General features: G+C 48.5%; 1 protein-coding gene across 1 annotated transcript; it reads right to left on the minus strand.

Moving 5' to 3' along the window:
- Positions 1-9,341: 9,341 nt before the first annotated feature.
- On the minus strand, positions 9,342-11,573 carry LOC135398681 (neprilysin-1-like). The gene has a single exon (XM_064630065.1). The coding sequence runs from the start codon at positions 11,571-11,573 to the stop codon at positions 9,342-9,344; it is 2,232 nt and encodes a 743-aa protein (XP_064486135.1).
- Positions 11,574-11,774: the final 201 nt, after the last annotated feature.

An 11,774-nucleotide genomic window follows, 5' to 3' on the forward strand; every position in this document is an offset into this window, starting at 1 on the left:
TTTCTGACGTGCGGCAAGACGCGCTGGTCATGAGCCGCTGGCCAACTGGGGTTATATACCTAGCTTCTGTACCTAGGTACCCAAACACGGCTTTTTACAGCTTTGCTGTTCAGCACGGATGTTGTTAGAGTTCCCTTCCTGTGGTCCATTGATCCGACGGTATGTGGATTGCACTATTCACGATGGATAGCCATACCGATGTAAGATTTGGTTCTGCAGCGACAGTTGGTTGGTTGGTATAAAAAAGAAAAATAGGGCGATGTTGGCCCAACTCTACATTGGGCCGGTTGCTCCAGCACGCTTATGGTAGCGAGATCTGGCTGCCAAGAAGTCTAAAAGGCTGTCCAACCGCTGTGATGCTTTCGTAACTTCTTGGATTGGATAAGGTTGGAAAGAAAAATATTGAGATTGTGGTTTCGACTACTGCAGAACGCTTACAGTTGACTGCGCGAGGACCACTAGGGGTTGGTGGGGTTAATGATGAAGTGACAGGAAAGAAAATGAGCCAGCGAAAAAGAGTGGTGTATCTAATGCGTGTGCGGGATTACTACGCGTGACCGCTAATGGCGAATTCCCCTGTGGTCGTGTTCGTGCAGAGCAGTGTGTGTGTGTGTGTGTGTGTGTCTGTGGTGGTGGTAATGGATTGCTTGCCGTAGTCGGCCACGCTCAGGCGGACAACGTCACGACCATCGCAGAGGGAACCGTGCGTCCTGGGCCAACTTCATAGAGAACTGTGCCAGTCTTAAAGCGTCTGAGGAAAAGCAATGGAAACCACCCAGACAGCACAGCCGGCGGCCGGATTCGAACCCGTATCACCTCCGAGACTCGGCGTAGAATGTTGTCATAGTAGCCACTAGGCCACGGGAGCTGGTAGTGTGCCGGTGTGGGTTCAGCCAGCACCTCCTAGATAGCAGAACGCCTGTGCCCTATGGCCCCTCGTTATTATGACCATGGTCATTCCCGAAAATTTTGGTCATAATGCGGAATTGTCATATTAACGGGGTGGGGGGATTTGCAGAGATTTCACTGCATTGTTCCCCAGGAGTATGGTCGTAAAGCGCGTATGTCAGATTATCGGGGGTCATATTAACGAGGGTTCACTGTACGTCATGCACGGAGGCCTGCGTGAGCTTTGCGAGCTGCTTCGAGCTTTTCCCTTGATCGCTCTTTCATTGACGTCATAGCCTCATCAACAGGCAGCAGGCCTCCCTGTGCGACGTCGTGCGCAAGCCTCCTACTATATAGGAGGTGTTGGCTCAGCCCAGGGTGTCGAACCGAAAGTTTTTCGTTCTAGTTTTCGTTTCGGTTCAAAGAAAACGGTTCAGTTCCGGCGTAAAAAAATAACGGTTGGAAACTGGTTCGAACCGGTTCAGTTTCACACGGTGTAAGAAGAATTGATTGCGGCGAAAATAATCCCCTTTATTCTTTCTAACAGTGAGAGAAATAAAGAGAGAGGTTACAAGGTCCTACCATGAGCCTTATAGACAAAAACAAGGAGCCCGTCTTGCGCTCTGGCACGTTGTTGTAATGTGAGGTTTCTGGAGCTTCCTACCCAAACGCAGATGGATGCCATGTATTGTGCACTTGAGGGCCAAATAGTTCAATTTTCCATTTGAACCAAAAACCGAAAACATATTTTCGGTTGCCCGCCTCCAGAGCATGAAATTTTGTTTCTGTTTTCGTTCCGTTCCGGTTCGCCCAAAAATAACATCTTTTTTTTTTTTTCGGTTCGCTCCGGAACCCTGGTTCAGCCTGTATAGAAACAAACGAAGAGCGAACGGAATGACCAACGAAACGCGACGCACATTAGATTGAGGCGGCCGTGTGACATGTATACGCTCAAGCCAGTGTAACTACAACGACCAGCGGATAAGTTTCACCTTCGTCGCGAAGCCGTTATGCATCAAAAGATGATGTCCCAGAAATATTTGACAGTGGCGCGCAGAACTCTCGATGCATGACTTGGGGGGTCCCACGACCAGAGTGACTTTGATGACATCATAAGGCCGGTCGGCCAGTGCTGCCAACTCCGACTGCCAGGAGGCGAAGGGCTTGACTATAGCGTTCACATATAGCATCGCTAACGCCTTCCATAACACCGCATATAAAGCAGTTTAGGGAAGCCGCTTTCCCGAAAGTTTGCGTCGCTTTCTGTCACTTTTATTTCTCCGGTATGTTAATTTTTTAACAGCAACAAGACGTTCGTCTGCCTAGCATTTCCTCACCCCCAAAAAAACGTACCCTCCCCCTTTCACTTAACACACTCAAGTCAGCTTTCGTTAATTTTATCTCCTAAAGTTCAATCTGCGACTTCAAAAAGAAACATACACCGGCCCTATAATCTGATCGAGTCTGCGTTCGAGTCCATGATCTTCGAGTAATCCGCCAGCGATTTAGGTAATTACTGAAATTTCCCGCCAATCTAAGCCATTAAAGCACTGGACTAATTCGCGAAAAATGTCCCGTGGTCCATGATGGTGTGCAGCGACCCCGTGCGGTAATGGCAGCCGGCAGCGTGTCCATTTCCTCACAATTTAGGCGCAGTCATGAAAGTGTGGGGTTGCTGCCCCAGATGAACCGCGAACGTAATGCTGTTCTAAATTAGTCGCAGCAGCGCGATTAGAAAGACGGGAAAGTTCGCCAAGTTTTGAGGACATCTTCATTTTCGGTGGGGAGCAATCTATATAGCGATAAGGCGAGCTTTAAGGTCGACTACTGGGATGTAGTAAAAGTTTGGGAAGCAAAACGGTGTAAAAGAAGAACTCGTAAAGTACCGAGGAAGTACCAGTATAAGAACTTTTATAACGTGAAGAACGGAGAAATAAAAATAATAAAAACTGTCGCGAAAATGTAGCGCCAGATAAAGCGCCGAAAGTGCAGTAGGGGGCAGAGTATCTTAGGGCTTTTAATTAGGGTTTAGGGCTTTTTAGGAAAAAATATGTTCCAGTCGTTTCAAATCAACCTGGGTATATTGTCATGTTTCATCTCCCGTTTCCCCTTCACTTCTGTTGTTTTCTCGTGTCAAATATCGTTCACTCCAATTCTGCGTTCCGGCAAAGGAAGTCGGCCTCAATCAACTAAATCGAGTCAATCAACGTGTGTGAAGAAGTCAATGAATCAAGCAACTGCTACCTTCATGACATAATGATTGGTGTGAAAGTCATGTGGCTTATATACATGTGGTTGTTTGTATGGAGAGTGCATCCAGTATGGCTGCGATAATCTCTCAACAACAACAACAACAACAACAATAAAAACTGAAACAGGCATTTGGTGTGGTATAGGGATTTCATTGACTTGTGTCAGACTCCCCCCCCTGACAGTGATCCCGGACACACGGGTTTAGAAAAATTCAAAATATTGGCACACACACGAATAACCTAAAGCATGTCTTTTGTAAAAAAAATATCTCCAACTAGGATTTTAAAGAGCACTAAAGTGAAAAAAAAGTCAAGGTAACGACACCTTTCATTCCACGAGGAGAAATTTTTACACTTTAGTGCCCGTTTATACGCGAGATCTACATCGTGATTGGATAATGGAAATTTGAATTCTGAACGCGCAGAAGCGGACGTACGACTACCGTTGCAGACGACAGCAACAGCTCCTATGAAAACGCGTGGAATGATGATGATAATCAACTTTAGAAAGAAGCACTGCCCGTGGGACATTCACCGCTTATACAAAAATAGTAAGGTAAGCTGAAGTACAAAGTATTGCAGAAATTGAGGAAGCAATAACCGGGCCGATGAGTAGCGCCACCACTAGCTTCCAAATGCGGCGCTGACATGGTCGTTATAATCTAGTAGGTCGTGCTCAATATAGTGAGTGCCCTCGCGCCACGAAAGCGTACAACGTACGTACAGACACACAAACGTTCCAATCTCTAGTAGACGCGTCATCAGAGGCCAAACCATCTCCACTCGGAAGGAGAGACAGAACCGGGAACACAAGCGGTCATTCCTTGTGTCGCCCCCGTGCGGCGATAATTAATGACGGAGACCATTGTCACGGTCGAGAGATTAATAATAATCGCGTCACCGAAGAAGTAAATAAAGCGAAACTAGGCGATGAGAACGAGGTTAATGAGGCGAAAACGCATCATCTGCTGACATCCATAGTTGGCAGACGCAGTTGGAACAGAGGGGAAGGAGGTGTTTGAAGATAACATGGCGTCAACCGGAAGAACCCATCTGGCTTCCGGTGTCCACGCGAGTGTTTTGTGGCTCGGCTCGGCTCGGCTTCTCTCGAATGCAAATTCGGACGGAAGCGGGACGCTTTAAGCGACACGCGTGAAAAGAGTGGGGGGAGAGAGGGTCATTACTCGTTCCTGAGGACGTACAAAGAAATTTGTTCGAACTTGGTCACTCGAATTTTTCTTCCTTCCTCTTTTTATCGCCTCACCCAGTAGAAAAAAATAGACCTAAATGGGGGGATGGAAACTTTTTCCTTCGAGTGGATGTCATCGCAAGCATAATCGAGTGCTCTAGTTTCTACGAATCTGATGAATGACGACTGCGTGCTGATGAAGTACGGTGTGAAGTCAAGACGAGTGTCCATCCGTCCGTGACGGTCCCCTGTGAAGCGTGCTTTCACTGCACTGGCTCAGTGTATGCAGGCGAAGAAACTAAGCAATTATCCTGATTTTTTTAAAGAGCAGACTCGATGTTGCGGCTCTGTTGTAATTTACTATGATGACAGTGAAGCTGTTTGTGTGTTGTTTGTGTGTTGTGTCCCCCATGTTTGGTAGACATACACGAAGAAGGCTCTCGGTAGAAAACGAAAAACGAAAATTAATGCATTGAAGTAAAAAAGAGAAAGGAAAGGCTGAACTATTGCTTTCAACACGCTCCGCCTCATCACTGAATATGTCTTGGTCCTTAAATCAGGCCGACGTCGACGCTACTTCAACTGCTCAGCAAAGTATGGTACTCTCGAAGGTCCTCACTCACGTCCTTTAACGCGAAAGCCGAAAGCGTCACCATGCGAAAAACCGCCACGGCTTTAACAAAGTCACCCGCTAGAGTACATTCAAATAAAACACCCCTCTACATATCCCGTCGAACATCGCCCGAACTGCATGCAGTCTATTGACATCGACCTTATTAGCATGCACTGCGCTCCTAGCGGCCGTCCGCACTTCTATTTGGAGCGGTGTTACTGCTATTTATTATTACCTTTTTTTTTTCTTTGTTCCCTCGCTTTTGATACGCTAAGCCCAATCGCCATTTGTGTGCATGTCGTCGCGAGCTGAAACTTACAAGTCTGTTCACAATGGAGTAGGAAGGACATCTGTTGTAGTCTTTATGTGTACTTCTGCGTTTCTGCAGTTCTGTCGTCTGCTTATTTATATTCCCGCCATGAGTGAGTACCATTCGGTCGGGAGCGTGAATGAGAGCATATTTTAAGGAAGGGATGTGAATGAATATTTCGGAGAAGATAGATTGCCCGGTAATACATCTTTTAGAGGGAAAAAAGAGGTGAGTTTCACGATTTTTGTTTTGTTTACGGGGAGTGATCTTGAATATGAAACAGTATACCCGGAATTTGTCGCTGATTTCTGGTAGCACGTACTTTCCTAACTCCACAGAGCTATAGGTGCGCGCTATTGTTTTTGTTTGGCTGTGTTTTACTCGCAATTGGTCAAACCCACAGTCAAATTTCACACTGGACTTGTCAGACATTGAATTGGCCGTACAGAGTAGAAAACGGGTGCTGTAGTCAGCTCTTATTTCACGAGACTTCTTCAACTTTGAACACGAAAGGGGCATACGAAAAGGCGGAAATCAGAATTAATCAAAACGAAGATGAGAAACTCATCAAATACGATTTAAATCGGATTTTGGGCAAGCAACAAAAACAAATTGAACTATTACGCCATCTTCCGATGCCCCTTTCACTGAAAAAAAAGGAAGGAAGGAAGGAAGGAAGAAAAAAAAAAAACACTCCCATGTCATCGTAGACGACAAGAAAAATTCCGAAGCGCGTAACGACGACACACTGAAAGCAGCACAATACGCCGAGCAGCTCAAATCGGTTGGCAACCATTACACGAAGGCGGGAGAGGCGATTCACAATCCGGCAACCCTAGTACACAGAAAAAAGAAAAAAGAACGACGTTCGAACGCCAAAAATCCGTAACAATAAATAAATATCCCCGCAAAACGGCTATAAAGAACTCCCTTCCCGCTCTCTTTTTTATTGTTATCGTCATCGCCGACGTCGTAGGTCAGATAGCGAAACCAAAACCGGGATTGTCACACACCAGCATCGCCCCCTAGCGGGAACATTTCCACGCTCGGGCTGCTCCGCGTGTTTATTTGTATTGTTAATCACCGGTCTCTTTGTATGGAAGGGGAGGGTCTGACCTCCCAGGCCGATTCTATTGAGCCTAGTGGGCTGTGGAAACGAGGGAGCAAAGAGGGGGGGGAGAGCTTCTTTTCTTTTTTAGCTGCTGGAGGGCGGTTATGGTCTAACACCTCCAATCTCGAGTGAAAAGGTCGGATTTGGCGAAGTATTTTTCGACTGTGAGACGCCTACAAAGGAGAAATTAGCCCATTATTTGAAAAGGAACCAGAGGAAAACGTTACGAAATAAAGTTGTGACGAAGACAACGAGCAACAGGAACAACCCCGGTATAAATGAATGTAATGACGTCATATCTTCTCTGGGAAGAGACGGCGTGGTCCCATTGGTTCTCAGGATCACGTGACCTCTCCGGAGGCTGTCACTGTCGGAGCGGCATGCCGTGATATCTGACCAGCACCACTTCGGGAATCGTAATTACTGCACAACTATTAGTTCTGTTGCAGTAATGCATCGGCCACAGGGCCACAACAAAGGAAGTACAAGTACAACATTGCCATACAAATGGTTTTGGCTGAGGTCAAGTCTACTGTACAAAGCTGCACACAGTATTTTTGAGGGGCAATTGCAACTTCGATCATTTTATGACGTGTGTCATGGACATGAAATAAATGTAACCTCGATAGCACGTTGCGTGCTAAGCAATTTTAGCGTGATTGTTCGCTGCGCTCAACATCGCGGGTTCAATCCCGGCCGAGGACGGTAGCAATGTGGAAGAAGTAAACATTGCTTCTTCCAGCACAGTGTGTCGGAGATTTCTGGCGCACGGAAGCCCAGGTGGCCGACCCTCCGGCAGTGCAGTATGTAGCCACACAAGTGAGGGCGGGTTCACCTTACGTGAAGCTTTACTTCAAATTATTTTTAATTTAATCGGAGACACTAATCGGCCTTCTGAAACACTTGGTCCGAGACTAACCGATATTTTCTGGACAACAATTCGCGATACAACACCGAGCTTTATATCCTACCACCGACAGTGCGGTCTGAGGTTTTCCCAGGGTTTTCCGAAGATTTTCCAGACGAATGTCGGCCCACTTCTCCCTGAAGCCGGCGCAGGTACGCCTACTAACCCCTTGTCACCCGCTCCTTCCTGCTGTCCTCTCTCCATCTGTCCACATCTGTACGTCGCTGCCACAGTTGCTTCGCGGCGCAAACACGGAAAAACGATAAAAATAAAAACGCAGCTTTATTTTTGTCTTACTGACCATTTTGAACCCTATGCTTCAGCATTACCTGAACCTTCAGTGAGTCCTCCCACCGTTTTCATAAAGACGTTCTCGCTAATGTCGCTGGTAATAGTGATGACTTGGACATCATAACAATACCGCCGTCACTAAACGAGGTTCTGCGATGCAAAGAGAGGGCGCGGTCCAATCACGGATGGCCCTACTGTACTTCCGGTTCCGTTCGAAGGACACGCGAATACCGCCATCACTGATGAGCACATGGCGTGCTCTATTCTGACAGAGTGGGGCATTAAGCGCCGTTTTGCATGTCAGACGGTTATTGGACTTATAGGCAGCTTGCCTCACATTACTGTGAGGGTACTAAGGGTAAATGTCTGCCGACGCAGTAAAAGGTACCGACGAGCAAATGGGGAAACGAAATTGCATCACGATACCGGTGATTTTTTTTTATTCCGCGTTAGCGCTGCGAGGCAACTGTGGCTATGAGCGGCGTACAGATGTGGATAGATGGAGAGAGGACAGCAGGAAGGAGTGGGGGACGGGGGGGAGTTAGTATGCGTCCTCGGCCGACTTCAGGGGGAACTGTGCCGACATTCGTCTGGAAAGTCTTCGGAAAACTCAGGGAAAACCTTATACAGCACACACCCGGTTGTAGGATTCGAACCCGCGACCTCCAGGCCTTCAGCACGACATTGGCTATCACCAACGAACAGGGCGCCTTGACGCGCTCGGCAAACAGACCGGTGAAAAGTGACGTACCGATACAAATCACAGTATACAGCAGTTGACATGCATCATGATAACATGCGGTAGGAATGCTAGGCATACAATGGAAATTGACGTTCTGAGGCTGGAACACCGAAGAAAGGACAACACAACCGGCAAGCCTCAACTAGAGTAGCTATTTCGCTGTACCTTAGCTCGCGGATTATGAAATGTCCAAACCCTATCCGTGCTAATCCCCATTGAGAACGGCAACACGTAGAAGATGAAATGTAGCATACTCAGATCATCGTTGCTCGATGCGCACAAACAACAGCACACCACGACACCAGTCAGACGACGATAAACGAGCGGCGTAAAAAGAATGCAAGAAAAAATCTCTCGTTTGTTTTGCGAAATTGTTTTTCTTTCATTGTTTTTTTTTACACTATGTGTTTGGGAGGCACGTAATCGACAGTAGGTGCGTCGGCAGTCACTTCCCTTCTTACGACGGTGTTCTGTAAAGGTGGCTTCACCGTGCGGAACGCAAGCCACGAGGGTAAGCGCACTTCACCGGACACGTCACCGGCTGAAGATTTTCATACGCAATCTACAGGACCCGACTCCCCTCTTCGTATACGCTTCGGAATCTAGGGCTGTCAAAACTGAGTCATGCACGGCCAACAAAAGTGATAAAAAGATAAAAACATGGAAACTACTGCTCGCGACACGGTTGCCTGATATCGCCGGCTTCCAGGTGCTGTGGTTGAGGAGACACTGAAATCGATGATGACCATGCATGGCAGAGAAGCAATGTTGCCAGATGTGGGTGTAAATTGGGCTCCTCGTGACGTCGTTCTTCTCCAATCTAGCAATTAAACTTATAATACTTTACAGCATAAATTTGGCAGGGTTCTGAAGACACGGGACTTAGTCCGCAGTGGCAGTCAAAAGAATCAAAGGCAGCCAACAGTGCTGGGTACGCAATCATTGTAATAATAAATACGATGTGTACAACATACAACATATGACAAAACGTGAACGGGCAAAGGCGCCCATTATGTACTAATGTGGGGGCGATAGAGTTCACCAGAAGTTGCATCTCGCCGCAGGATTCAACTTAGCCCCGACTTTGCAGCGAAACACTCTGGCGAACTCCTCAAAGTTCATCAGCGCCAAGTTGGTCAAGACGGCGCTAGGCACAATTCTCAGCTTCTTCTGCAAGCGCATTATGTCGCTGCGTGGATGGTGATCGCACGTTGAAAGCGCGTAGTTGACGAAGAACAACGTCCTCGCGTCCAGCACCTTATGCTTGCTCACTTTCATTTTCAAGCGCGAAGGCGCGCGCTCCAGGAAGGAGTCGTACAGTGGAGACAAGAGAGCCACCTCGCGGACGATTCTGTTTATGTCGACGTAAAGCTCCCAGTTCCTCATATCAGCATTGGGCCAGTACATGCGCGCATACTGGTCAATCAAACAGCTCTTCAAATTCTTAAAATTGGTCGAGGTCTTGTCGCCCCACCAGAGCCCCAGCCCGAATTTCTCGTCGACGTACGCGCCGAACTCGTCAATGGCCCTCAGCACGCCCTCCAGTATCGGCCTTCCAACCACAGGGACGAAGCCGCTGTCTATCACGTTAGAGACGTGGCTCAGGAACCCAACGATGGCTTGCGGTATAAACACCACGTTCCTCAGGTGGAAGTAGACCGCCTTGGGCTCGAAGACGCGACCTGGGTACTTGGCGTCGAAGTCCAGGTTGGGAGAGTTGGAGGCAAAGTATATCTTCCTGGTGTGCTTCAAGAGCTTCGCGTAACTCTTCAGCGGCTCACTTTCGTTGAGTCGTGGTGACGCAATGCCGTAGTAGAGAGCGGGCCAGTAAAGACTCGGAGCTGTCCCGAAGATATCGTGAGTCATCGACTGGAACTTAACTGCCGCGATGGTCTTCTCGCGTTCTTCAGCCATCCAGGATATGGTTCCGGTACGACGGAGTAAAGATCGCATCAGAGAGCGCACGAGTTGCATGACTTCCTTGTCGTAGTGAGTCCTATAGACGCTGGGGAAGTTCTTGGAAAGCGACATGCGCGCCAGCATCGCTGTGCCGTAGCGATAGACCCTTTCCAGGAGACCCATGCAGGACAGTACGCGGTCGGGGATGCCGCTCAGGCCGGAGTACTCGTGGCTCAGCAGCATCAGAAGCGGGTTCCACCCTGGAAGCATCGGGGACAACAGCGCAACTATTCTCAATCCGATATAGTTGACCGTAGTTAGCAGCGGTGTCTCTTCAATAACCAATGGCAGCTTCTTGAAGAACGCACAGCAAACGCATATGACCAGGTCTTCCGAGGTGTTCCTGGCGTCGCTGAAGACGACGTCCAGAAACGCCTTCCAATTCCACTTGGTTCCGTTCCAGAGTTCGCCGACTTTGATCTTCTCGTATATCGGTAGTGCGTCAACGGAGTTGATCGACTCAAGAAGTTTCTCGAACGCTACGATGTCGCTGGCGATTCTTACACTGGCGTTCGCCGTGGTGCCGAACTTTTGGAACACTTTACTCAATCTCGCTTCGTAAGTCGAAACGGGGACACCCGTCAAGTTTCGATGCAGAACGAACCTTCTTAGCAGCGTGTGAGGAGGGATCAAATGAATCTGATGGAACGATGCCACGAAATCTTGGACTAGAACCACTTCTGCAAAAGGACTGAAGCCGAAGTTTCGCTCCATTTTTGCGGTCACCGAAACGATGCTTACATTCCTTGGAGCCTTCTCGTACGGCCAACCTCCGATGCCTATGTCTTGCAAGACGTCTCTCAAGCCATCCCAAGTCGTTTCGCGAATGTCAGTGTACGTGCAGATTCTCAGTAATTCGGTAGATTGGTACATGAAGCTCCAAGAACCGTAGCTATCGCTCGACGCCGCCAGGTGTCGCGAAAGGACGTCGTCAACGTCTGACATGAGCTGAGCAGTGGCGAACTGCGTGAAAGGCTGGTATTGAATCGTCTGCGTTTTGAACCAGGACGCGGAGCAGACAAACGAGTAGAAGTCGTCGCAGGGGTCGACCGAGACGTTAAGACGTCCCCAGAGGTAGTCCGCCTGCCATCTGCAGGCTGCACTGTCACATTCAGAGTCTTCGTTGAGTTCGGGCTCGTGCGAGACCGACTGGTGTACCGCGTTCGGCGGTTGCTGGCGGAAGTACTGGGCTAGGGCCTTCAAGGAAGCCTCTGTCTGTACCTTGAGACGCATCGTGAGGACGGTGCAAAGGATACCGAGCAAGAAGCTGATCCAGATGCAAGTGAACACAGCGCATAGTTGTTTCCGCATGTTCAGGGCCAGTGCGTTCCGAGGCACAGCGGTGCTGATGCCAGCTAGACCAAACTGCGCGTATCCCTCTGTTCCAAAGAATGGTACAGCGCAGACCGTTGCTGTCACGCGGTCACAGAACTACTTCTTCTTCCTCTGTCTCTGGCCGTCCTCCACGAAGGGACCTTGGCCAGGGCTAAACTATGTGGAAAATGTGTGTAA

Source organism: Ornithodoros turicata, chromosome 6 (assembly GCF_037126465.1).
Source record: "Ornithodoros turicata isolate Travis chromosome 6, ASM3712646v1, whole genome shotgun sequence".
Classification (NCBI taxonomy): Eukaryota; Metazoa; Arthropoda; class Arachnida; order Ixodida; family Argasidae; genus Ornithodoros; species Ornithodoros turicata.